The 27651-nt window shown below is 55.9% G+C and overlaps 2 protein-coding genes across 2 annotated transcripts; both read left to right on the forward strand.

Moving 5' to 3' along the window:
* The first annotated feature begins 17859 nt into the window (after positions 1 to 17859).
* Positions 17860 to 18687, forward strand: LOC121085162 (gap junction beta-5 protein-like). The gene has a single exon (XM_040587502.1). The coding sequence runs from the start codon at positions 17860 to 17862 to the stop codon at positions 18685 to 18687; it is 828 nt and encodes a 275-aa protein (XP_040443436.1).
* Positions 18688 to 26811: 8124 nt separating this feature from the next.
* On the forward strand, positions 26812 to 27321 carry LOC121084769 (gap junction beta-3 protein-like). Its single transcript, XM_040586678.1, has one exon. The coding sequence runs from the start codon at positions 26812 to 26814 to the stop codon at positions 27319 to 27321; it is 510 nt and encodes a 169-aa protein (XP_040442612.1).
* Positions 27322 to 27651: the final 330 nt, after the last annotated feature.

Genomic DNA, 27651 nt, shown 5'->3' on the forward strand with positions numbered 1-27651 from the left:
GAAGGGGGGAAGAAAAAAATAAAAAAAGAGAAGTGTGGCGCCATGCATCTAAATCTTTTCACTGATGACTTATATTCCTAACTTTGAAAAATCCTTATATAACTGAAATTAAGCTCCCGCTGTATGAAATCTTTGGCGAGTTAGGCCTGCGGTGATCGTATTCTCTTGAAGACAAACGAGAGCTCCATGTGCACCTGAAGCGCCAGCACCCCTGGGACCCCCGTGCTGGGCAGCAGAGGCAGTGCTGGCATCACAGCAGGCAGGGAGGCTGCCACAGAGCCCTGCCTTCCAGCCTGCCCCTCACCCCGCGATATTTCAGGTTGCCTCTGCTCAGAAAGGGGTGAAAAGCAAAACTGATTTTTTTTTCTGCAGCCTAGTTCCCAAAAATGCCTCGAAACCGGAGCAGCCGTGCTGGTTTTGTACCTGTTTTGTAAGATTTGCTGACTGCTGAAATGCCTCCGGGCTCCGTTACTCCCAGGCTGCCTCAGCGTGTACCCACGTCCCTGCCACGTGTTACGCCCCCTGACCACCACAAGGCAATGGACAGCCCAGTTCTGAGGGTGTTTTTATTTTAGCTCCTCAGATGAAGTTCTGGTAGGTTTAAAAAGGAGAAAATCAATCTTATTTTATGTAGTGATTTTTTTTTTCAGTATGTAAAGATATCTACAGATCCAGAAAAGTCTTTGCATGACTGGGGATAACAGTTGCACACTTGGCGTGCCTTCTGGTGGCTGCACCCTGCCAGATGTGTACAGCTGGTGGCTGTAGAAAGGGGTAGGGATTTGCATTCATTGCTTGGAAAGGTCAAGGTTGGTGGGTTCCTGGGGTTTTCCAGATGAGATGAGGACTCCCAAATAGTATCCCTGAAAGAGTGAATAACCAAGAACTGGCTTAGGAGGCTGGAGCAGGAGAAACCCTCTTCTTCTGATGTAAGAACCCAGCGGCTGTGGAGCGGGGGAGGGTTTGGCAACACTTTGTGTGGAAGGAGGGGACCCAGAGGCTGTCTGGGGGGACCCCATGAGATGCTGCACTGATGCCGACTGCCGGAGGGTGGATGTGCATGAATTTACATCTGCTCCACCCAGGGTGCTCGCCAAGGGCTAGGCTTTGGGGGGGCTGCTGGTCAGTGGAGCTGCTCTCAAGTCCTGGTGGTGGGACCCCCTGCCAGGGTGGGTGAATCAGCAGTGGTCCTGTGGAGCGCCAGCAGGGGCCCTGCAGTGTGCTGAAGGAAGACTGAGTGCCGGGGAGAGCTGCTGCAAGCTTCCGTAGCCAATGCTTTTGATGCTCTTCTTAATACATATATTAAAAGGGTGATAATAAGCAAATCCGTCAGTTATGCAAATGAGTGGCAATTGCATCTTGAAGAGCATCCCACAGTTTAATTACATCATAATTGCAATGTAACGCTTTAATTACCATATGCATCACAAAATCATGAGCACTGTTTCTAATCTCTTCACTAATATTTCAAATCAAACAGATTGCACAAGGCCTAGTGTTGCACCACGGCAAACAAACCCACTGAATCTATCCCGATGCAGCAGCGATACCAGGGTCCAGAGGTCGGGAAGCTGCTCTCAGGACCCTCACACAGCCGTGAGATTAGCAGATGGCTGGATGAGTGTCCTTGGCTGGCGACTCAACCCACATCCAGCCATCGGGGATTTGCAGGAGACGGCGCCGCGGCTGCCGGCCAGGCTGTGAGCTGAGCAAGGCACACACTGCCGGAGGAGCAAGGGCAAACCTGAGCACCGCGGGCGCTGTCGTGCTTGGCGGTGGTGGGAGAGAGGGGTGAGGTGGCCGCTCTGGAAAACAGAATTTTCTCAAGGATGCTGCAAAATATTGGCTTGAGCCAATGGAGCCCTTTGGCTGGGGTGGCCCTGGAGCTGCTCCATCTTCATCCCTGTCCAGGCTGGGGGTGACCACAGCAGCCAGCAGAGGTGATTGCTCAGATAAAGGGATGAAGATTTGTAAATGGCTGATTGGGAAGAAGCAGTCTGATGAAAACATTGCCCTTGGTCCTCCCTTCCAGCACAGGAAAATGAATTTCGTGTTCTCCTTCTCACCCCTGAGAGGGAAACAATAATGCTTTCTGGGGCTCAGCTTTAGCTGAAGATCTGTGAATTTGATTTAAACCAGTTTATTTCGTAAATCTTCCCGGTTTGCATGCTTTTATTTTTCCTGTCATCCAGCTTCTTTCTTTCCCCCATAAAGGGACATCTAATAAGCAACAAGAAAAAAAAACAGGTGGGCTTAACAACGGCCTCAGATTCATGACTGGGGACTCGGAGAGCAATACTCTCAAGCAGCCATGTGTGCGATGGAGTGATGGATTGGGAGAGCAGCTTACTGGGGAGATGAAATCGCTCCTGTCTCTGTGACAGTGCCTGTGTTGCCCCCAGCAGGGGCTGGCTGCACCAGGAAGGGGCTGGGAGCTTGGCCAGGTCCCCGTACCAGGCAATACTGGTCCCCAAGGAGCAGCAGGACCGGCTGGCACATGGAGCAGGACCAGGGCTGCCTCCCAGCCCATCACGTCGCCGGTGCTTTTGCTGGTTTGCTTTGCCGTGAGCTGGCAGTGATTTAAAATCATCCTGTGCTAATCCATATAAATTCTTTTAATCGTGGATTTAATCTTTTAAGCATGCAGTAATTAAATTACATGCCAGTCAGAGCACATCAACGTAATGTATGAGGTTTTCAGCCCCGTGGGCAGCGGACGAGAGCTTCAGGACAGCCAGCCCCATGGCAGGGACACTCGGTCACTTGCTTCCTCCGCTGTTTCCATGTCGTTATTTTTTCCCCATCTCTTTTTCCCAACCCCTTGGAGATCCCTGGAGGGGAGGTGCTTCTAGAAGGTCACAGATGGGTATCACCTACCTGAGGAAAATCCCAGAAGAAGACGTTTCCTCTTGAACCCCTTTAACCTGTCCCCAAAACTTCCCTGTATCCCTCGGGAGCCTTGCTGCTCCATCAGCATCACCCCGGGCAGGAGCATGGGCTGGCTGAGCCTCAGCCGTGGATGAAGGCACATCTCCTGCTTTTGTGTTTGCAGGTGCTGGGAGGAGGAAGAAGAGGAGGAGAAGGAGATGAAGCCCCAGCAGGAGCTAATGGCAGGGCCTGGAGCACTCCTCTGTGTGCTGAGGTACCCTCAGAGAGCAGGAGGGGAGAGCTGCTGGGCTCCCAGTGTGGGACACCTTGACGGGCTGGTGGTAGCCGAGGAAAATGCTGTGACGGGAGCAGCACGTGAACAGATTAAACTTCGTGGTGAGGAAGTAGAGATGAACTGCTAGGTAGAGAGATGACTGGCTTGGGGAATGTGACAATTACTGTACTTAATATTTTTTTAACATTAAGAGCCAAATAGGAGTATATATTTAATTCATTAAAACAGTATGAAGTAGCTCCCTCCATCCCAACGCAGTTAATCGGTGCTCAGTGTCTCCTAATGAAAGGGTCCCTGTAAGGTCAGCCTGCCGCTTGTTAGCTAATCGGAGACTTATTTGTTTTGCAAATTGCTTTCCCATTTTGAACTGCTGTGCAGTAATTTCCATGGTGGGGAAGCAGGAGAGAATTCACAGGGCTGGTTTTGAAGCCCTCAATCTGTCATTGGGAGGAGGATAAAAATAGCCTGGGAAAGAGAAGAAGGAGGCTGCTGGGTTTGTTCCAGGCAATCCAGCCCCGTCTTCCACAGCCAGGGATGTTGGGAGCAAGGGGCAGCCAAAGGGCTGCATGGGCAGTGGCACCATCCTGCATGTGCTGGGGGACCAGGGAGTGTGTGTGACACCAGTAACGCCATGCCAGGCACCATTCTGCTCTTCCCAGCTCTGCCACCAGACTCTGGGGGAGCGGTGCTGTGGGGGGTTGTGTGGTCCGTGGGGTCCTGTTCTCTGCCCAAACACCTGCATCGTTAGATGCACAGAAATAAGGGATCTGTGTGCAGGTGACCTGGGATCGCGGTGACCCTGGTAGGTCTGGCAGAAGTGGCTGGGTGGGAGCAAGGGTTGTTGGGGGCAGGGATGCTGAGCACCTTGCAGGACAGCAGGCTGCGGACCAGCAGCCGTGAGGGTTTCTGCACGGAGGGTGAGCCGTGCTGGCACCCCTTCTGCACCCACAGACCCTGAATTAGCTACCTCAACCCTTTTCCTTCTCTCCTCAAGGCAGCTGGAGGTCTGGCTGCTGTCCTGAAGCATGACAGAGAGGTCCAGTGTATCTGGGGGTTCATTTTTTTCTCTGCAAGCTCACTTGTAGAGGAGGCATCTCCCACCACATCAGCACGAACGAAAACCTTACTCAAGTTAGTTATTTATTTTATGGATGTGCCCATGGGAACAAGCTGGTTGACAAGGTGTCCCTTTGCATTGCGGTCCAGAGCCATCCCCTGGGACACACAGAGCACCCCCTCCCCACCCTCCTGCAGCCCCGGGGCACAGCCCAGCACAGGAGGGGGCTGGGAGGGACCCTGGGCTTTGCTTTTGGGAAACAGGGAAGAAACTCGGCTTTTCTTTTATTTTAAGTAAAAAAGCAGAGTGATGTGTAAATTGGGCTTGTCATCTCTTCCTTATCAATTCATCAGCTGGGGTTCAGCAGCCCTCCCTTTTTCAGGCTGCGGGTGATGGAGAGCCTGATGGCTGTCGCTGCCAATTTCACTCAGATATTCAGAAATCAGTATTTAGAAATCAGGAGAAAGAGCAAAATGCAGAAGCTCCCTGTGCTCGTGCTGGGGCTTCCCACAGCCGTGCTGGGTGGCTGCCCTGGCTCTTCGGTGATCAACCTGGGGTGCAGCTCTTTGACCGTGAACTTTTGGCAGTGGTTTTCCCCTGGTTTCAAAGCAGGATGACCAGGAGCAGACTGCAGCTGTCCTGACTGCTCTGTTTTTGTGGCTTGGTGGTCACTTGCACATACAGCAGTGTAGTGTGGTTAGGTGGGAGAAAGAATCTTTATTTCCCAATATCAAAGACAAAAAAAAAAAAAAAAAAAAAAAAAAAAAAAGCACCTTTATTTTAATTTCCGTGTAAAGTAATAAAGTCTTTAGTGTAAAGAAAGCACGCCACTGAGGCAGAACTTTAGAGCTTTTTCCCAAATGTCATGAAAATGGAGGAATTTCAGCAACCATTTTTATGTGCAAAGGAGAAAAGAAAGTAGGTTAATTTTAAATGGCTATATTGATGGCAGTCAGGCATGAACCTGCAGCAAGGAGCCCTACGCCATTCCCCACCCCGTGCTGTGCAGATCGGAGCGAGCTGCCCTACTCTCCACGGAGCCGTTTCGCTTCAGCATCTCCCCAGGACGCTGCGGCATCCCCAGCACAGCACGCCATAAACCCTGAACTGCGAGGGGTGAGCAAGAGGACCAAGCGTGTGATCCCCAGCACCCCGGCACTGAAACACAAGGCTCCATCCGTCACCACAGGAGTCACTGCTGAGCTTGGGGACAATGTTGAGAAGTTCCCCGGGAGTAAAGCAAGGAGTGAATTTTTACTGGACTTTTATTCCTCTGCAAGAACCCTCAGGGCTGCTTCTGCATTTGACATCTGGGAAGAGCTCCTGGATCCTTTGAGATAGCAAAGCTGATTTCCTACAGCTGTATCGACATGAAGAATGTGCTAGGAAGGACCCTGGGAATAATGCTGCCTCTCCCAGCCAATTAATAACACATGGGCTGCCTGCCATGCAGGAGACCAGAGGTGGGATCCAGCTCCATGTGAGGTGGTGGGAGGTTGGCAGAGAGCAATGGGTTGTCCTTCTCCCTGTCACTGGTGGTTGCAGTGAGGAGATCCTCATGGTGATGGGAGTCCAGGCAAAGCTGTGAGAGAAGGAGGGCAGGCTGCCCAGAGCTCTGTTCCCAGCTGGGCTGGGGGAGAGGTGAGGGCTTGACGGGGTGGTGGATGGAGCAGGTTGACTCCGGTGGGGTTCCTCCAGCCCAGCCCTGGGGCTGGTTGGGGGCTGCAGCCCTGGCTTGGCTCTGCTCCTGAGAGCATGGGGAGCTGAACGTGATCCCAGCCTCTTCTTGGACACCTGATGCACTCTTCCAGCATCCCCAGAAACCCTGGGTTTGGTTAATTCCTGGAGCAGACCAAGAACCAGAGCCAGCCAAGCCAGAGGCGAGGGGCAAAGGCAGCCTGGGAGGGTCAGCAACGCCTGGCTGCTGCATGGTGGAGGTCCTGTAGCAGATGGGCGCTGTGACCATCACCAGGTGAGTTTGATGTCTCCTTGGGTGCTCCTCAAATGTTCTTGGTCCTTGGGATACCTCTGCTGATTTGGCTTCACATTAGTAGGGATGGATCCAGGTACCTTCTGCAGGCATTTGCTGAGCTTGTGTTACGCTGCCTGGCCGGGGCAGCAGCTGCCTTTGCTGTGAGGGCTGAACAGGCATCGGCTCTTGGCTTTTTTTCTTGCCACCAAGGCAGCTCTGCTTTCTACTCACAGAAGGTGCTAGAAGTAACTTTTATCTTCTTCCAGGGCAGTAGGGTGTAAGCCCCAGGTGACCGCTTGCCATCGTAACTCATGGCGTCTTGTTTTCTCTCACAAGGACTAGAGTTTGGGGCAAAGTTGCCCAAGCAGAAAACGGGAGCCAGAGTCTCATGAGAACACAAGGAAATTTTTAAATCCCAATGACCAAAGTTTCCTCCTCTAGAGCCCCTTTTCACCTCTTCCCTAGGGCACAACCTCTGTTTGGCACCGACACAGATACATGTGCGGTCCCTCCACTCCCACCATCATCTGAGCTACGGCATTTCCCACATTGAGCATGAACCAAGGCTGACCTTCCTCCATCTGCTAGAAGTGGCGGAGCTGGATGTAGATACATGCATAAATACTATCTGTCTCCGCGAGGCAGTCTCAGAGCTTGAAAGTCATCTTTGCAGGGTCATGCCCAGCAGCGTGGGGCTGGCAGCGGCTCTGTCCCTCGCTCGACACAGCCGGCCGGTTCCCTGTGCCACCCAAGCGATGCCGGGGCTCCGGGCTTCAATTGCAGGAGGAAGAAACACTTCTCCTTGATCAGGAGGGATAAGAACAGCGAGCAGCAGGCGGCGGACGGTGGGGTGCAGATGAAAGGCGGCTGGCTCTCATTCTTCCCACGCCCAGGGTGATCTGCCTCTTCTTTCTTGGAGCCGTAATTGCATGCCACACTGCAGAGAAGTGTCGCACTCCACCAAAGCCAGAGCACAGTGAGGCCAGGACTCCAGGCTCTCTGTCAATGAGCGGGGAGGCAGGGCGGATGCTTTTGATCCCACTCTTCTTCCTCTGACACACTGAAGAATTATTAGCCTCTGAGCAAGGTGTTTCTCTAGCTTGAGCCTTCCCTTGCTCTGCAAAGGAGACCAACTGCTTCTCGGCCATTTCGAACAGCAGAGCTGCCCGCGGTGCCGGGCTGTGCCGATGGCCGGTGCAGCACCAGCTGATCTCACAGAAGATGCTCACTGGGCTCCAGGCCAAGTTCAGACCCAAACCCAACATCCCTGAGCCCTCCACAGCACCCAGCGATGGTGGACACTTCTGTGGCCCTTCCTGATGGCAGTCCCTGGCTTTTGGTGGCTTCTGCTCGTAGAGGTCATGCTGGAGGCAGCCTTGTCTGGGGCACCGGAGCTCTTGGTGGTGTTGTGCCACCTCGGCACCAAAATTTCCAAAATTGGCAGCTGTGGTGGGGCATTGTGGCCTCCCACTTTCCTGTTTTTTCAGGTGCTTCCTCTGGCTTCGCTTTTGTTAATTTAACACACGTGCACAGAGCATAAGTGGGCTCTAACCTCCCTCTCCAGCAGCTGAAATCCAATAATTACCCAGCGTAACCCACCTGGAGAAGAGTTCTCAGCTGGTCACCAAATTGTGAAGAAGTTCACTGTATCCTTTAGAGCAAGAAATTATCCTGGAGCGTAAGTTATGACTCTGGCAGCCTTACAGGTACAAAAAATAAAATGAAAAGTGTGGGTGAGATGGAGATTGAAATGATGCACTAGAAAGACACCTCCACCGGAGCTATGTGTAATTGGGGGTTCCCTTTTGGATGAAGGGGACCTGGCAGCAGTGTCCAAAGGAGATGAAAGGGAAACCCCTGACACGGGTGGCAACGACAAATGGGGCTGGGGGTAGAAGAGCAGTGGGGAAGGCTGCATTGCCTCTGCAGGTTGCTTGCAGGGAGCAGTGCCCTGCAGCTCCATCCCCTTCAGTGGCAAGTTGGGGGCTCCTGGGGGGCTGGGGGACAGTGCTGCTCACCTCCATGTCATCCCTGCCTTCAGGTCCAGCTCACTGAGGGTTAGAGAGGTGCCAGGTTCAAGGATGATGCCAGCAGAGCCTAGATCCCACGGATGGGTTACACCTGCCAGTGACAGCAAGGACTGTCTGCCCTTCAAAAGCTCCCTGCAGCCCCCAGAATTCACCCTGCTCACCCCGTTTGCCATGCTTGCCTGTCCCTGCCTCTCCCATGGGGACAGTGACAGTATGGTGGAACTGGCCCCGCTCAGGCACAGGCAGCCACAGCTCCAGCCCATGGCCAGGCTGATGGGGGGACTGAATTTCCAGCTCATCCATTGCCCCACTGTGCTGCACCTCCCCTAATGAATGTCACGGAGCACTCTGTATTAATGAAGTGGCAATGAGATGTGGTGGGAGCCCTGGAGAGGTACCAGAAGGATGTGCCAGGCATGTGACAGTCGCAGGTGACAGGAGAGCATCGCCTCTTCTCTCCCGGGGCAGGAATCTCACCGCTGAACTCCTCTGACACCCGGCTTTCCCTGCATTGGTGTGATGCGGTTTAGCTGAGCACAACATCATCCCTACAGCTGGTTGGTATTTGGGGGGGGGGGGGGGGAGGGGGGGGAGCCATTTTGTGTTATTTTTAGGAAATGCCAGTATGGATTGGGAACTTTTGGGGGGGGTCTGGGAGGCAAAAGGTCAGCCTGAACAAATTTATCAGAGGGGCAAAACAGTTTGCTAGCTTTTCCAGACAAACCCACTCCAGCTTCAGATGGCAGCTAATTAAAGTGCTGACATTTTAAGACACGATGATGTGAAATCTCTTGCTTTGAGCCAAATCTGGGCCCTTTTCAGGGTTCATTTCATGCATTTGCTGCCCAGAGTCCCTGGGACCAGCACAAGCAAAATAAGAGGGGTGATGGATTGTTTTTAATGTAGTATTTTTCTTAGGGCATGAGCAAGCTTTTAGCTTTTGGAAGAAAGCTGTAATGTCGGGCTGCCTGGGCAGAGACCTTCAGAAAAAGCTGAGCTGTCTGGCCAAGGTGCCTGTGAAAGCATTTGAGTTTTCCCTCTGCAATGTGTTACCCTGCTTGGGCAGGGGGGCAGGGGAGGGGGGGTCTCAGCCCCACAGGATAGCGGGGAGCAGGAGCAAGAGAGCAGCTTGCACCCCAGAAACAGTAGCATCACCCCAGCAGCTCTGCCAGGAGGAAGCAGAGCGCCACGGACTGTAGCCGTGCCATTTTCCAGAGGGCTGGAGGCTTTTGGGGTACCCCTGGGAGGGGAGGAGCGGGTGGGCTGTGGCAGTGCCACGCTGTGTGCCATGCCACCAGCAGCGTGGAGGGGGGACGCAGCCTGCGAGGCCGGCGTGGGGTAGAAGGGAGCGAGCTGCAATCAAGAGCTGTCTTGTGGCTGCTGGGCTGCCTGCACGATGCAGCACTCAGAGTGCAAAAGTCGGCTTGGCTCAGTGGGGATGCAGGAGGTGATTTGGGGGAAGGAGCTGCTCACCCTGTGGGGTGGGGGGTGATGGGGAGTGGGCTAAAGGGGAAAAGAGCCCAACTGATCCCGGCTGCTGTGAATGGTTTCTGGCTCCAACTAAGTGTTGCAGGTGCATATGTCACCCCAACAAGGGCTTGTGCCCAGGAGGGGCCTGTCCCCACCAGCCCTGGGGATACTGATGCGCATGAGAGGGGACGAGTGAGATGCAGCAGGGTGGATGGACAGACAGACAGACAGACAGACCCTGGCAGGCTGATCGGGAAGGAGGGGTTGACCAGGACCCAGGAGAAACAGCTGGTGGAAATGGTGTGGGGAGCATGCTGCTGAACTGCATAGTCTGGGGGCTGCCACAGGGCTGGTGGTCCTCCCCCAGCTCTGGACATGAAGGGGCTTGTCCAGGCACTGATGGGGGTTGGTGTCTCCCCCATAGCAGATCCAGTGACACCAGTTTGCCCACCAGCAGGCTATGCCCAGGGAGGCAGAGGGAGGTGCCAGCCCCCAGGATTGGGTCCCACCGGGCTGTGAGGGGCACAGGGATCGATCCTATGGGTGGGGTCTGCAGTGCTGGGGGGAGCTGGCCCAGGGCAGCCCCCCAGCACCAGGGGTTGAAAGGTTGAGCCATCGCTGTGCGGAGACCCTACTGCTGTTGCAGCCCCGGGCTGGCTGGAGGCTACAGCTGCAAATGATGCCCTGGGTTGAAATGCAGCGCCGGGATACAGAGCAGATCCCTGGCAGGTCTCTCCAGGCAAACCATCCCATGGCCAGGGATTTGGGGCCAGAGGGCTGGTGGGTGGCAGACTTCTTGGGGTTCCCAGGGCACTGAGTTGGGGTAGTTTGGGGCATCTCAGCCCCTGCTGCTGTGTGAGCAAACCTGCCCATCCCCTGCCTGCTCCAGGGTTAATCCTTAGCCACCCTCCTGTGCCTGAAGCCTGTGCCTGGCTTCGGGGCTGCAGCCCCCAGGTCCCCAGTCCCTGCTCCCCCACAGATCCTGCTGCCTGCCGGTAGCTGGGAAAGCCATGTGCCCGGTCTGCAGGAGAAAAACCTTCCTTTCCAGGCTGGCAGGCTTCTGGTGTCAGCAGGGGAGGGATGGGTTGACAGCAGCGTTCAGCTTTGACCTCACTTTCAAGCCCCACTCCTTGTCACCATCCCTTGCGTGGGGTGCTGGGTGCATGCACCCCATCCGGGCAGGCACCCACGGAACCCCTGACTGGCCGTACTGGTGCCACTGGGAGCAGCTGGGCTCCAAGGAACAGCGAGCGGCCGTGTGGGCTCCAGGCCCCAGCTCATCATTGGGAGGAAAAAAAAATAATGTTGGGAGAAACTAAGAAACTGTTTTATTAGCTCAGCAAAAAGGCTAAGCTCCACGAGCTCAGCCACACCGCTGCGCTCACCCCTGGGAAGCCAAAGGTCACACAACTGCCCCATCAAAAGGCTGGTGTGAGGATGAGGACGAACTGCAGCCTCTCCCCAGCAGAGACATTTTCTGCTCCGTCATCCTGAATTTTCTGCTCTGCTTTGCCAGACTGTTCCAGGGAAGGTGGCCACACCGCGTGGCGCGTTCTCCCAATGCCATCTAGTGTCTGCTCTGCCAGCCCCAAACAGTTATTTTAAGACATCAGAGCTTATTTATTGCAGAATGATCTTTGAGGGCCAACGGGCTGCTCGGGCTGCTCGGGCTGATTATTAACAGTGGTACCTGCAGCATGGATAGCTAACTGGTGGGTCCACGGGTTGGGCTGGATTATTTTTCCTGTTGCTCCCATTTCACGCTAAAAGCCCACCCCAGCAGGATGGAGCACAGGATGCAATGACATGTCCAGGGTGATTAAACTCTTTCAGCCTTCAGCCACTTGTCTTGTAGCCCTGACATCACCTGAGGCTTAATCACTCAGAAAAGTGCTGTCATGTCCTATTGTCACCATATTGGGAGCATGACCTCTTTCCCATTTAGCTGCCATTCCAAAATAATGTAACTTACCAGGGGACAGGCATGACTCAGGAGACTGGTAATAGGATATAAAGACTTTGACCTGCAGGTCGCCCATTTGAATGCCACCAAGGTCAGCAGCAAGAGCAAAGATGTCATTTGCACCATGATTATTTGGCCAAATGACCCAATACAGGCTAAATTGGGCCCCTTCATGGCAGTCAGCCAGGGCTGGGTTGGATTCTGCTTCCACTCTGAGAGCATCCCAGGACCCCAACACCTCCCTGCCTGGGCTTTAGGACTGTGTGACTGCCCGTGGTCCCCTCCAGCTTGTCCTCCAGATTTTCCCCTTGCCATCGCTGCAGGGGCAAGGTCTGCACACTGGGAACGCTCTTCTTTCTGCCCTCTTAGGGGCAAAGTGCCACAGCAGCATCTCCCCTTGGTGCCCCGCTCATTTGCTTCCCAGCAGAGAGAAAGGATTTGCAGGACAGGCATGCCCCGTCCCCCTGTCCCCTTCTCTGCTCCCCACCATCACCTGCCATGCCAGGTCCCTGCTAACCTTGTCCCCATCCTTAGCCACCACTGCCCATGTGACTTTATCTCCTCACTAGCAAACCATCTCATCGAGTCAATTTGATTCCATGATTAATTAAGCTCTCCCTATAAATGAGGTTACTCCCTGCAGTCTCACTTGTAAATGTTAGCAGATTAATGGGTTCTGGCCATGTCAGATTGCCACTGCCGGGCTGGGCCGTGGGGGGTTTGCCTGCTCTCATCCAGACAGTCCTTGAATGCAGGTTTGCTGTGGGAGAGCTTCTAAACAGACCCAACATATCTGCAAACCACCGTCCTGGCCACATGAAGGAATCCTGTGCCAAGGGAAGCTGCAGGGTTGATCAGCCTCTTAGGGCAGCTTGGGGTTGATGATGCCATGAGGCAGCAAAGAGGTCCTTTCAGCATCCCTGTGGTGGGCACCGTGGGGTGCGGCACGTGGCTGCTCTGAGCTGCAGCTGCCCGCACCCGGCGGTACCCACGGCAGCCCCGCAGCCCCTGCACAGCATCTCTTCAGTGACGCTGGATCCAGATGCCTTAGCCAGGCAGCACCGCTCTCCTCGGGTGCCGCAGCCCCCTCCTCATTAGCACACTGCCCTCACCCACTGCTGTGCTAGCAGGGTGGTTTAATTGCTGTCGGCCTTGTTAGCAGAGCCGCCTTCTCCCCATCCTCCTGTAATTGCATCCTCCCTCCTTCCCCAGTAGTGTTGCATGAAGCGCTTTGGGTGAGACGCTCCCCCCGCCCCCAGGGCCCTGTGGGACCTGTTAAAAACGGGGGCTGCACCCTTGTGCCCCTCTCCCTCCTGAGCCCTCGGCTGTGGCACTGGGGCTGTGCTGGCTCTTCCCATGCAGACTGGGGGCTGGGGGGTCGGTCCCATGGCACGTGTCCCTGAGCCACCAGCATCAGCAGGACCTTTCACCACCCTTTGCACCCCCTGCTAGAGCTGGAGGCCAACAAAGTGGGGGAGCCCCTTGAGAAAATCCCTGGGTTTTTTGCAAGTCCCGCAAGGTGCTGGCAGCATGGAGAGGTGGTGACCCTCCCAGCGTGAGCCCCAGGATGGGTGAGAGCAGCTGGTGGCGATGGGGACACCAGGGCTGACCCAGGTACAAAGCAGATGCTCACTGGACTTTTCCAGCGGTTTAGGCAATGTCCAGCCTGCTCGGTGTGTTCAGTTTTCGTTAATCTGTTTGGTTTTTTTTTTAATTATCTGCAAACGAGGTGCCTCCTTTGAATAGCAATGGTGCTGGGTAACGTGAGTGGTGGCGGTTGGTCTGAGCAGACTCTCTGCCGCTCACCACCCACTCTGTAACTTCACCCAGGACCTATTTTTCTGTATTTATCCAGCATCAATAATGGGATTCCGCCCTGCTAACCAACATCTGCATGCAACATCACTGACAGCAGAAGCGATTACTGCCGAGTTAGTGTGTAAAAGCCTTTGCTGTCATTCTGTGGTACAGATCTGAAGGAGGGCTTAAATATAAGGCTCTTTAATAAGGTGAAAATAGCCCACTGGTTTTCTGCTTGCTCTTTCACGCCGCAGGAGCCCACGGGTTGTGTCAGGGCCCAGATGTCTGTGGGCTGACAGGTTTCCTAACCCCACTGAATGCCTCCCCTCCCTGCACCATCAGCACAATACTGCAGCACCTGGAGGAGTGGCAGCTCAGCACCAGCCAGTGCTGCTGGGGAGCTGCTGCAGCCCATGGCTGTTTGGGCTATGTCCCCAAAACTTCCTCAGTTGGACTTTTTTTTTTTAAACAACAGCGAACTTTTCAGCAGAAAACCTAACTGTCACCAGTGGTTTCACCTGATGGAAAGTGAAGCAGAGACCTTGGGACCTGCCTGGTCATTGCAGTGCCTGGGAGCCGGGTTTGCTGGGACCCTGCAAGTCCCTGGAGCTGCTGAAGCTCAGCAGATGGTCCTGGAGAGCAGCCACATGCCCGTAGGGTCCTCCTCTGAAGACAGGACCCAGACAGCTCACTCTTCACAGCACAAATGTAAAACACATTTCCTTCGTTGACTATTATTTCTATTATTTTTAATCCAAGCCAATAACCCCCAAACAGCTGCTGGCCACCCGGCGTGCCCCAGCCTGGTTGCTGGCATTCCCAGCAAAGGCACCTGAGCCTGGAGATGGGCTGGAGCCAGCGGGAATGCATCACTCACGTGGGGTCGGGCAGATGCTGGCAGCAGGACAGGAGATGCTTTGAAATATCACCCAGCAATGCCCTTGGCTTCCCGGGGAGCAGAATAGCCTCCAGCTGTGAAGTGACAGGCACAAGGTTTGCTGTGCTTCACGTCTGCAAAATCTGTCAAGGAAGGGGACAAAAAGTACAAAAAAAAAAAAAAAAAAGCTCTGAATAATGTTGTTGTTATTATTTTACGAAGTGGAAAAATTTTTCTTGCAATTCCAAAACCTTCAAGGAAAAAGCAACAGGCCAGTGGCCCGAGGAAGCGTTTTGCTTTTCTACAGTGACTTCTGTCTGACAATAACAAAACTTGCGGCTGGAGGGAGATGTCGCAGGCATGGCAGGTGGCCCCATGAGCTTTAGCGTGGTGGCATGCTCTGACGGTGGGCAGAGCGCTGGTGGTCTCCCCCATGGCAGGCATCAGCACAAAGAGCTGGTGTGCTGGAGGAAACCCTGTGCCTCAGAGTGTGCAGCAGGAAAACGGGTATAACCCTATTTACCTGCCTCCTCCGGAGTGGGCTGTGATGTTTGATTCATGTCAAGAGCTTGGCTGGTGACTCCTGGATGAATGACGCTATATAAATGCAAAGTGTTATTAATATTTCATGTTGTAGTGAAAATGTACTAATGGGGCTTGTTCCTGGAAGATAAAGCGCTGCCATTAATACACCTCTGCGTTCCCAGCCCCGCGGACTCACACGGGCTGGCTGGTTTGGGCTGGTGGAGGGTGAGCCCTCGGCACCCCCATTTTCTGCTTCTGGGAAACTGGAATTTCCAGCAGATGCCAGCGGTGGTATGGCAGCTCCAGCTGTGGGAGCTCGCTGGCAGCCCTGCCTGCTGCTCGGGAGAGGCGACAGTAGCTCCTGCCTCTTGCTTCACCTCTCTCCCTGGTTTTCTCTCTGTTTATTTGTTTTGTGCATCAGCCAGGTATTTGCCAGGCAGATGGGGGTTGATCTCCGCTTCACCTTGGCCGGACAGTCCTGACCAGCAGGACGTGGAGGAAAGCTGCGTGGCCACTCACCTTCTCATCCTACCATCAAAGCAGGGCAGGGGGTCAAGGGGAGGTCCACGATGGCCGTGCCCACCCTCCCAGGAGGGCCGTCGGGTGCTCTGCCTGGAGCCCAACACCAGCATCAACTACCCACCACACCTGGCAGCTCCCCTAAAGAGGGGATTTTGACCCAGAAAGCAGCACACCACGAGACCCCCTTCAGACACCTGCAAGCTTGGGGGTGCCTGATGCAGAACGTCCCCCCCACCACTGCTGGGTGCTGGTGGGATGGGTGCTGCTCTGTGCCCTCCCCACCTGCCTGGGGTGGGATGCAGCCCCCCGGAGCACCTTTCCCAGCACAGCCACCACACAGGCATGTCAAAAAAAATGAAAATGGTCTTATTTGATTTCAAACTGCAGAACTCTTCCCTGAAGCCATCCACAAACAGTGGTAATTTACTTTACAGCTGTTTTGATTTGTTTCTCTACATTTAAAAACAAACAAACAAACCAAAACAAAACAAAACAGCAGAATTGCAAATGAAACGTGTTTGCTCCTCAAATGACTCCAGCTGTACCTGAGCACTTGCACACCACACAGCAACACCCGCTCCATGGACCCCCACTCATCTGACCCCCCACCCCTGCCACCCTGCTCTGTGCACCCTGCTGTGCCCCAGAGCTGTGAGCCAGTGGTCAGGCCCAAAAAGGGGGTTCTCTGAGCTGGGGGCTCATCTTGGGAGGGCTCCTGGGCTCTGGTGACAGGGAGGGGGTGATGGGGAAGAAGCTTGTACTGGCTTGCAGGTGAGGGGAGCACAGGGAAAGTGGTTAATTCATTTCTGGTGAAATAACCAACTGCTGCCCACTCATCAGAAGGTGGGGAGGGGAAAAAAGCTCTTAACTTATGGCCATGGTGCAAAGTTTGAGTAAAAAGGGATTATAAAGGGAGGTACTGGTCTGAGCGGCTCCCGGTGCCTCAGGCAGGGTGGTGGTGGTGGGGGGGGTGTCAGATGCAGCCCTTCCCAGCACAGCAGCGGAATCGGGCCCCCGCACGCGGTGGAGCAGCCCTTCGCCCCAGGAAATCTGGCAGCCCACGGGGACACGTGGGGTTCTGACTCGAACCTCGTCCCTTCCTCCTGGGAATCTTCTCCTGGCTCCCAGGAGCCCAGGGGTGACTCACGCAGTGCTGGCACCTGTCACACCGGGAGATGCAATCCTGCCGTGGCCAAGCACCGACCGGCAGCACCACCGGCCTTGGCACAGGGACGCCCGGCAGGTAAGCAGCGTGAAAACATTCCTCTGCTGCACCCCCTGCCCTGGTAAGGTGGGGCGGGGGCTGGGGAAGGTGCACTCACTGCAGGGTGCACACTGCAGGCCCCGACCCAACGCCAGGGTGATGGGTGCAGTGTGCACAGGGAAGGAGAGACCTGGGCTTTGCTTGTGTCCCTGGGGACCAACCCGCCTAGGTGCCGGGGGACCACCACGTGTGGCCGCCCCAGCCCTGCCCCCAGGCACGCTGCATGGGCCGGGCTGTGCAGAGCTGTGGGATGCATCCAATCCTGCGAGCTCTGTCAGCGAGGGGGAAGCTTGTTGTTTTGCTGACAGGTAAAATGTTTAAGAGAGTCGGTGCCAAATACAGCCCCGGGAGTCCCACTCGGCTGCAGCCCCACACCGCATGGGGTGCGTTTATCCAGCACGATGCAATCCAGGGCCAAATCAGCTGCTCAGGGTCCTGGGGCTGGTAGGGACTGAGGAGAATATTGCAGCCACCCAGCCCTGGGCCAGCACCTCAGCCTTGCCCCGGGCGGTGCAGCCCTGCCAGCGTGCCCACTGCCTCTGCTCCCCAGTGTGCACTTCCTTGCTGCGCCACGCTGTGCCATGCCGTGCCGTGCTGTGCCATCCTGTGCCATGCTGCACCACGCTGTGCTATGCCTACCGTGGCCTCCCCCAGTGCACGGGCACGGTGCAGGTCGGTGCAGGGCTCTTCCCATGCTGCCCGGGTGGCAGCAGATTCCAGTGATGGGAGAGGACGTGGTGGTGGTAGAGCCACGGAGCTGCTGGGTGAGTCATGCCCCGGCTGCTCCTATTTGCTGTCTTCCCGGCCCAGGCCTGGCAACGTAAGGAAAATTAATAACAAATACCTGGGCAACGAGGTGAGAGATGAGGCGGGCGGTGCAGGATGGAAGAGGGCTCAGCCGTGGAGCATAGCTGGTGGTGGCTGAAGGATGCTTTTGCGGGAGCAGAACGGGCACATTTTTCTGGGTCCCCATAACCCAGCCATGGGGGACGGTGCTCTGCCAGGGACACATCACCCGGACCAAGCCTGTGCTGGACACATGTCAGTGCATGTCCCCACATGCTAGCAAAGACCAGAGACTGTCTGCAGGGCCACCGGGGCAGCATGGCTCAGTGCTGGGGGGCACACAGGTGCTCTGATGGGGACCTCTCGCTGCTTCTTTGGTGTCACTGTGTCTTCTCTCTCCTCGCAGACTAGCTAAGGGCATCAGGGGATCATGAACTGGGAGGTGTTCGAAGGGCTCCTCAGCGGGGTCAACAAGTACTCCACAGCCTTCGGCCGCATCTGGCTCTCCCTCGTTTTCATCTTCCGCCTGCTGGTCTACGTGGTGGCGGCTGAGCGGGTCTGGAGTGATGACCACAAGGACTTTGACTGCAACACACAGCAGCCAGGCTGCACCAACGTCTGCTTCGACCACTTCTTCCCCGTCTCCCACATCCGCCTCTGGGCCCTGCAGCTCATCCTAGTGACCTGTCCATCCCTCCTGGTCATCATGCATGTGGCCTACCGGGAAGCCAAGGAACAGAGGCACCTTGCCGCCAGCGGGGACAACTGCCGCCGCATCTACTCCAACCCTGGCAAGAAGCAGGGAGGACTGTGGTGGACCTACCTGTTCAGCCTGGTCTTCAAGGCCAGTGTGGATGTGGTCTTCCTCTACATCTTCTACCGCTTCTACAGGAACTACACCCTGCCCCGGGTGGTGAAGTGTGAGCTGCCCCCCTGCCCCAATGTGGTAGACTGCTTCATCTCCCGGCCCACTGAGAAGAACATCTTCACCCTTTTCATGGTGGTCACCACCTGCATCTGCGTCGTACTGAGCATCATCGAGGCCACCTACCTGATAGGCAAGCGGTGCCGCGAGTGCTTGCGAGCCAGCAGCATGGAGAGCTGGCAGCACAGCCAGGACTGCCCGCTCTCCTGCACCGAACCTGCAGGCATGGAGGGGCAGGTTTTCCATGGGGTGGACTACAAGCCCCCCACAGCCTCCATCCCCCCCACAGCCTCCATCCCTGGCACGCTGCCTGAGGAGGAGTCTCTTTCCTAGAGCTGCCCAGGGGAAAGCAGGAGTCACTTACCTGCCCTGCACCTTTGCCCCCCTCATCTTCCTCCTCCTCCATCCCCTGGCGCAGGAGTGCTGGGGGTGGCAGCACCTTGGAGTCAGGCTGTGCCCCAGGGCTTTCTGCCTGTCCCATTCTGAGGAAGGCATGTTACATCGTTCTGCTGAATTAGGGGTGAATCTGGGTGCTGTAGGACACGTGTAGTCCCTGAGAGCCCACAAGCAGCTCTGTGGTGGCTGTGAACTGGCAGCGGTGCCCAGAGGTCGAGCCCTTCCCGGCCAGGCTGGCTTAGCTGGTCCTGGGGGTATCCTTGCAGTGAATAAAAATTTCTGTACCTCAGAAGCGATGGCCAAAGCGGTTGTTCTCCTGCTCCTCCGGCACAGCGCTGTCAAGAGGGGAGAAAGGGCTGCATCACCCCTGGGAAGGCATCATTCCCACCAGCTGCTCCAGGCTGGGTTTGGACCAGCCATGGTGACAAACCACCGGCTGCAGGCTTAGGTCTGCTGGAGAAAAGCCACCAAAAATTGGAGCAGCCCCTGGAACTGGACATGAACAATGGCTTTGGCCAGAGAGGGGGATCACCAAGGCTAGGCAGGTGGTTTTTGGGGTGTGTGGAGTGGTACAAGGGCTGCGCTGCCTGGGGAAGCACTGGTCCTTGCACCCAGCAAGCCAACGGCAAAACTCTTGCTCATCCAAGTACTGGATGCAAGCGAGCAAGGAGGACACCTTAATTATCTTCCTGTAATCCCAGGCTTTAAAAAAAATACATTCTTGATTTAAGATGGGCTGCTGGGCATGGGCAGGCACACCCAAAGGTGTCAACATCCCCAGGGACCCACAGGTGGCACAGCCCTTTGCGGCCGTGGGCTGCCAGGGACAGGCTGGAGCAATTTAAACATGTCACAAGTTTTCAAACCAGCTCAGAGGTGGTGGAGGTGGTGGGGGAAAGGGCCCAGCCAGGACAGGCACCCTCCACCCCCCTGGGGAACCTCTCTCCCTATGCCTCACCATGCGTAAGCCAGACCACGGAGGGCCATTTCAGACTGATAGGTTCGTCATTAATGACATTCATTAGCGGAGTGGGGACAAGAGCATGTGCTTGGTGTGGCAGCCACCACGGCAAAGTGCCGGGGTGAGGATCCAGCTGGGCAGGCAGAGCCCGTTGTGGGCTGCTGGCTCTTCCTGCCTGGCCAGAGAAAACACCCGAGCAAAACAGCCGAATAAAGGAGAGGAAAAACACCCTAACCATTGATTAAACAATAACATTAAATGGCAGAATATGATCTCGTTTATTGCTGTAATATGTCGCGCTCTGCCATGACTCAGGCGGTACTGCAGTTTCTAAGGCCATCAACAGTAATGGAGCATTAGCTGGGATGAATAATTAACAATAATTTCATGGCAAATGCACTCATAAGTAACATTAACATTGAACATGCAGCTTGATCTGTTACTGATTTCGCTTTATTTAGAGGGTGCGATTATTATTTTTTCCATGAGCATTGCAGCCCCAGCCCCTACTGTCTCTGCTGCAAAGGAAGCGGCATGGGGCGGGGTTATGCTGTCACCGTGTCCTTTTGGGCCGGGGCCGTTCTCGGTGGCTGGTCATTGCAGCTACCACTTGCAGCATGCCTGACCCAATGCACCAGCTCCCACCTGAGACCCCTATTAGGCAAAGCTGACCCCCTTCCCACAGCCCACCCTGGAGCAAGGGGCCAGCCTGGATGCACTGAAGAGGGAGGCAGAGGGACCGCTACAGCCGTGGGGATGCTGTGGGAAAGCAGGGCTGCAGTGTGGCCGGATGGGAGGGCAGGGACCAGACTGGCCACCCACGAGGGTGGGGATGGTGGAGGAGCCCTGGGGTGATCCTTGCCACCGGCCTGGGAACCTCTGGGCACACAGCAGCTCCTTGCACTGGCACCAGTGAGTTTGGAGATCTCTGGGGTAAGAGAGGCAGGTGGTGAAATATGGGTGGATTTCTTCCATCCCTTTTTAAGTGAAGCTGTGATCTCTGCCTTCCCTCTGCCCACTCTCGTTGCTCTGCTTGCTGCATCATTCACCTGAAAATTTTCTTTACCAAAGCCTTTAATGCCAGAGGATACAAGTTGTTCTTTGTGTGCTAGCCATTGCCTCTGATTTAAAGACCTAGTGCTGGGCTGTTTGTTTTCAACCAAGGTTGGCAGCTCTTGATCAAGGCTGTCCTCGATTAACAAAATCACAAGGTGTTCCCCAGCTGCAAGCCCTAATCGTGGCAGGAATGAGACCCAGAACAACCACCCTACCCGCCTGCCCTGCTTCCCAACATCAAAGCAGCAGCCGGAGCTGCTGCCCGTTGCGAGAGACCCGACGATCCAGTTTGTTGATGCTGTTTGTTGTTGCTCTGCTTTATCTCGCTCGAAGCAAGCGTTGCAGCCGCTCCGCAAAGCTCCGGACGTCTTGCACCATCCAGGCTTGGGATCAGTGGTGGCTGGCCGGACAAATGGGAGCGTTTGGCTGCTGCTCTCTGATGTGTTTCTGTGCTCCCCACCAAGGGGACCTGAGGTTGCCCCGGCTGGTGCTGCAGAAGCCAGGGGCTGGGGGCTGTGCCACCTCCTGGAATGCAGAGCGCTGGGTTGAGAGGCGGGATTGGTGCTGGAGGTAAAACAAATCAACTGGGGAATGTCACCATAAAAGCTAAATATTGTTCAGACTTTGCATCATCATACAGGGGGTTGTATTTGCTTGTGGGGTGCCCAGAAGGCCCCCCTGAATTTTGGGGAGTGGGGATTTAAAACAAAAGCATCACTAACTGCAGCCCAGCCAGCGATGTGGAGGGGCTCATGTGTGCAGCGGCGTGGGTCCGGGTAGCTTGCCCTTCCCAGAGGAAGCTTCTTTCTTCCCTGCCTGAAAACCGCCTCTGCTGGGAATTGAAGAGAAATTCTCTGATTTACGTCCAGCATGCCGGTGCGAGCAGCTGCCAGCTCCCAGGCTCCCGTGACTCCTGTGCCCCAGCACTTGTGGGGGAGGCCTTGTCCCCTTGGACATGGCCCTGGAGCGGGATGGCTGGGATGCTGCTGGCAGACAGGGAGCTGGAGATAAAAGTCAGGGCTGGGTCCCAACCCTGGTGGGTGGCTGAGTGCTGTCTCTTGCGATGCCCCATTTAAGATGCTTTTAAAGAGACTTTGAAGTTTTCCTGCTGGTTTGGCAGCCGCCTGCTCCTCTGCTTGGATTTTTCCTTTATGGAGGACCCAAAGTCGGGGCACTGGAAGTCGCTGGGTGTTTTTAGTGTTCACGTCTGGCACTGAAGAAGCCTTTCACCCATCACCCCACCGAGTCGGAGCAGGGTGACATACTCCAGGCACACATCCAAAGCTCCTCCAAGGTGTCCCCAGTGGTGAAAGCTACCAAAGCACCCTGGTGCCTTGTCCCTGTCCCTGTGCCGGATCAGAGGGATGGTGGAGGGGGCACAGGGATTTGTCCTTTGCTGGGACACCCAAATACCCAGCTCAGCACTGCAAAATATGGGGGTGTTTCCATTCCCCACCTAACTGCCTTAGGGGAAATCTTCTGCCTCTCTGAACTTTGTTGCCTCTCCTGAAATTCTAAAATTGCAGGGGAGAGGCTGCTGGGGGGATCTGACCCCACTCTTCACCTGCCCCTTGCCGGGTTTTACCGTGGGGCAGGGAGCTGCTGCCTTCTCAAGAAACCAGACCCACCGGTGGTCTCAAGAAATCAGACTTGCCATCTTCCCTCTCTCCTGGGTTTGTCATCTTGAAGGCCACAGCCCCCAGATTCCTGGCAGAGCTCTGGCTCTCTGCAACAACATAGCTCAAATTCCTGATCCTGCTGATAGGACCAGTTCCTGGGTGAGGGGGAGCTCCCAGCTGCTCCACAGCTTTGCTCAGTCCGGAGTGAAGGACCCCTCCTTGGGCTCATCCCGCTCCACACCCCTAGGCTCCCACCAGGGTTTGCTTTGGGTCTCGTGGGCTCCACTCCTGTGGCCTCAGTGTCTCCAGTCTGACAAACTCCCACATGCTTTATTTGACCTCCTGGAGCCAAAAAGCCACTGGGTGAGTGGCTCCTTGAGTGGCCCGAGTGCAGGGAACAAACCTCTCAGAGCATCAGGAACCCGGTGGGGCTCCTCAAACATGTCCCTGTGGGAGGGGTGACCCCAGCGAGATGCCGCGTGGGGCTCCACAGGCCAGGGAGCAGCTGGGAAAACAGTGGTGTGATGCTAGGAAAGCCTTCGGACAGCCCGGGCCACATCAAAGTGGGGCTGCTCCACATGGGGAGGCTGAGCAGGGCACCTCACTGCCCAGGTGGCGGGGGGGATGACCCAGCCTCCTGGGAGCCACCCTGGGGAGAGGGACATCCCTCTTAGGGACACATCCCAGGTCCTATGAGGATGCGACTGGAGCAGGGCAGGGTCCTGCTGGGTGGGGACCCTGCCATTCTTTGGGAAAGGTCACACTCGGGACGCCCCGACGCTGGCAGGGCGGTGGCTGCGTGTTGTTGTAGGTTGGGGACACCGATAAGCTGTTGCAAAACTATTACTAAGGCAAAATAATTTTTAAAAGTGTGTTATAATTGCGTCATTTGTGATTCTTAGCAACAGTTGATGTGAGCCCCGTCTGCCCTGGTCTTGCCTGGGGTTTCTGCTGGGTTTGCAGTGCCACCCATGTGGGGGACAGAGCATCACCTGGCAGGAGCCGCTGCTGCTGCTTGCAGAGGAATCCGGCTCCACTGATCTCGTTGCAGGATTTGACCCGCCTTTATTGTTCAACCCAAGCATGTGTGTGCATGTACGCAGACAAGAACCTCTACAGGAGCTGTTTGCTAGACTCACCCAGTTACTGGGAACAGAACAAACTACCTTTCCGCTCCCCACACACACACACTCAGCGCTGCGGACAAAAACCTGGGTACACAGGAGAGCTGCAGAGACACAGCTGGGAAGAGCTTCCCTACTCGGAGATCTGTCTGGATCCGGCCACCTCTCTCTGACCCTTTACTGGCTGGGCAGGTACCTCCAGCGTGCTGGGCAGTGGTGCAGGGTGCTCACAGGGCTGTTGGGGACCTGCAGGTTGTGGGGGGACAGACCCCACAGTGCTAACTGGGTGCAGGTGAGAGCTGTGCACTGGCTGGGGCACCTGTGCCTACGGTGGCCAAAGGTGGGGACCCCGACACCGTGCAGTGCTATGTCAGGACCCCACAGGATGTGCTGGGGTCCCTGGCCCATGGGGCTGTGCACCCCGGGGGGTAATGGAGGGGGATGGCACAGCATGACATCCCAAGGAGCAGGAATGACCATCCCAGGCCCTGCTCCTCTGTCCCACCACCCTCCCTGGGGACCAAGAGAGGCTGAGCCCTCCCCGAGAAAGCGCACAGCCCTGCTCTGCTGTGTTTACCCCAGGCAGGAGCTGGGCGCTTTTGTGCCCAGCACCCTGCACCCACGCGGGGCAGGACCCGGTGGTGATGCAGCAGGCTGGCATGCTGGGGGCTGGCGAGGGTGCTGGGCTTTGCGGGAGGCAAACCGGCACTGCAGGCAGAGCGGAGCACACCTGGAGTGTTGCCCCTGCTCCGCCTGGCTGCCAGCCAGTGCCAGCCGGGCTGCAGGGCTCCCACGGTGCCGTACACCGTAGCCTGGCATGGGCTCAACACAGAGCTCATGTCCCCTTCCCACCCCACCAGGGGTCCATGGCTGGAGCCGGCACTGGGAGGCAGGTGGGTGCTGGGTGGCATCACCAGCAGGGCACCGGGGCTGGGGGCATGGGTGATTTGGCAGGTTGGTGAGGGGACACGGGCCCTTGGGGCGTGCAAGGGCTCCAGGCACCAGCCATCGGTGCAAGCTTTTGCCTGAGGAAGGGAAAAGCAGCAGCTCCCCTCTCCCCATTTTAAAGCGAAGGGCTGGGTGGGAGCGCTGCAACTGCTCCCCACCCTGGCTCACTGCCGGGGTTTGCAGGGGAGGAGGGTCTGGTTTTGGATGGGGCAGTGAGCGAAGGTGTGTGAGCACGGGCAGAGGTGCTGCCCTGGCACTTGGCACGTGCTGGCACAAGACCCCAGCTCGGCTCAGCTGTGCTTCTTGGTGCGACCCCAGGCCAGCAGCGTGGGAGCATGGCAGTGGGTTTGGGGCTTTCTGTGGGGTGGCCCTGGCCAGGGATGGGCTCCCAGGCAGCCCCATGGGCTCCAGGCAGTGCTCCAGGCTCTGATCCTTCCCCACAGCCCCAGGACATCTCGCCACGTCACACGGCTCTCCTCAGAGGAGAGGACTCGGATCATCTGTGTGCCATTGTGCCCTCAGCCATGCCCTGGGTGGGGAAGGAGCCTGAGCCGCCTCCAGGTACGTCTCGGGGGGCACTGGGCAGCAGCTCCTGCGGGGGGATGCAAGTGCATGGTGCTGATTGACCTGAGTAGCTGGAAAGGAAGGAATTAGCGCTTGGGGTTGAAGGAAGCTTTTGATCTGGCCTGGAACTGGAGCTACCTGTTGGCTCCTGGGTTGTCCTGTACGCCCCAGGCAGGCATTTCATCAGCCAAAACCAAAGCATTTGTTGGGAAAAAACCCACATTTTTCTTACACAAAGCACCTCTTTTAGAAAACACAGAAATGAAATGTTGGGGCTGGTGATATCTGGGATGTGGTCCCACTGGAACCAGCTGCTGTGCTGCCTCCCTGGCCCCGGCCCCAACCTGCTGGGCCAGCTGGGGCTCCTGCGGGGCTTCAGCACATTCCTCCTGCCAGAGCCGCAAGCAGCCCAGCACTGCAGACCCCCAGAAGCCCATTGCTGCAGACCCCCAGCAGCCCAAGTGCTGCGGACCCCCAACAGCCCATCACTGAGGACACCCAGCAGCCCAGCGCTGTGGACCCCCAGAAGCTCTGCAGGCACAGCCAGACCAATCCCGTGGCAAGCAAGGAGCTGCCCTGCAGTGTGTCCTCACCAGCAGGCAGACCCGCAGAACTTGGCAGTTCCTTGCAAAACCAGGTTAATTCTTGCAAAGGCAAAGGAGTTGCAGAAAGTCTCCTCTGATCATTGCTCGTGCTTGGCTCTGTCCTTCAAGAGCCTGGCCCTCCCTGCTTACCACAGGATCGTGTGATGCTTCACTCTGGTCTTCACCCCTACGCCGCACAGCCCACCATGCTCGTATCAGTGGTGGTGTGCATTGCTCAAAGCAACACCTTAAAAGCAGGGACGGACCCAGCCTGCCGTTCCGTGAAGCCCTCCGTCAGGGGAGACACCTTAGCAGCACAGAGTCAACAGCGGCCAACTCACCTCCGGCTAACAGTCACCCGGGTTTGCAAACCCAGGCGGCAGTAAAGCTCTGGGTCTGGCGTAGCGTGCCACCCTACTTGCACTGGGGCAGCCCCACGCCGAGCTGCAGAGCCGCTTTGGCCAGCACAAGCCCTTGGGGCTGCCGGCAGCGCTGCCAGGAGCGGGGTGCCAGCTAGGGTGAGGTGCTGGCAGCATGTACAGACTCTCCCTTTCAGCAGCCCCGCTTTCACCCACACTTGGGCTGCCTCAGGCATCACCTGCGAGAAAGAAAACCCATCCCTGCCATGCCCCAGCATCCAGCTCTGCAGCAGCCGCTTCTCCTTCAGCTCCTGGCGTTAGTGAAGCATGGCGGCTGGTTTAGCCCATTTTACCCATGTAGAAACTGCAGCTCAGGGAAGGCTGGGACCATGCCTGAGATCCCCTGGGGTGTTCCTACTGGTAAAGGTTCCCATCCACCCCCAAAACGTGCTGGTGCAGGGGAGTGTGGCTGAGCCACACAAAACCCTGGGGAGGGAAGAGGATGAGCCTGGGCATTGCGACCCGGGAGCTGTGCTGGTCCAGTGCTGCAGCTGAGCAGAGCCAGGTGGCTCATCCTTTATGGCAAAGGCTCCACCAGAAGGAAGTGCAGAGAGGTTGAGTCACCTCTGTCAACAGGAGAGTGTGAGGATGGGCTTTACTGTCTGCAAGTGAGATGGTCCCTCCATCCCAAATAAGTGGCACATGGCTGGGGAGACAGTCCAGGAGGTCAATGAGATTAAGTGCAGCAAGAGATGAGCTGCCCCATGGCCATCTCCCACTGCTCTTCACCCATGGCTTCTGCTGCTGTTTCTCCAGGTTGGGTGACTCTGGTCTCCACCAGCTACCATGGACTGGAAAATGCTGCAGGCGCTGCTCAGTGGGGTCAACAAATACTCCACAGCCTTTGGCCGCATCTGGCTCTCTGTGGTCTTCGTCTTCCATGTGCTGGTCTATGTGGTGGCAGCTGAGCGCATGTGGGGAGATGAGCAGAAGGACTTTGACTGCAACACATGGCAGCCAGGCTGCACCAATGTCTGCTACAACCAATTTTTCCCCATCTCCCACATCCGACTCTGGGCCCTGCAGCTCATCTTTGTCACTTGCCCTTCCCTTTTGGTCATCATGCATGTGGCCTACCGGGAGGACCGGGAGAAGAATGGGGAGAATTGCCCCAGGCTCTACAGCAACGTGGGCAAGAAGCATGGCAGGCTGTGGTGGACCTACCTGCTCAGCCCCTTCTTCAAGCTTATCATAGAGATCCTGTTCCTCTATCTCCTCCACAAGATATGGGACAGCTTTGACTTGCTGTCAAAACAGCCTTTCAACAGCCTTTACACTCTGAACTACTGCTGCTAAATGTTCTCCTGATCATTCCTTTGACATGGAAAAAGAAGCATGCAGATATAATTTTTTTAAATCTAATTGGTCATTTGCCTCTTGCCCTGAAGAAAACGACCCATTAGGTAGAAGTAAAGTTCTACAGTTTCACAAAGTAGAAGATAATTGTGGGATATGAAAATCTGTTAGAAAACAGAAGAATTATTTATGATATGCATGTATTATCTCTGGTGGAGCTTCGAGTCAAACAGATCAGTAAGCCAAAAACTTCTGAACTCTGCCACTTAGCTGTTGAGCAATACTGATAGTCATAAAGAACCTGATATTATTTTTAATCAAAGTGAATAA

Source organism: Falco naumanni, chromosome 3 (assembly GCF_017639655.2).
Source record: "Falco naumanni isolate bFalNau1 chromosome 3, bFalNau1.pat, whole genome shotgun sequence".
In the NCBI taxonomy this organism is placed as follows: Eukaryota; Metazoa; Chordata; class Aves; order Falconiformes; family Falconidae; genus Falco; species Falco naumanni.

Excerpts from the sequence above, each read along its gene's own strand:
- LOC121085162 (XM_040587502.1), top strand. The coding sequence starts at position 17,860 with ATGAACTGGGAGGTGTTCGAAGGGCTCCTCAGCGGGGTCAACAAGTAC.
- LOC121084769 (XM_040586678.1), top strand. The coding sequence starts at position 26,812 with ATGGACTGGAAAATGCTGCAGGCGCTGCTCAGTGGGGTCAACAAATAC.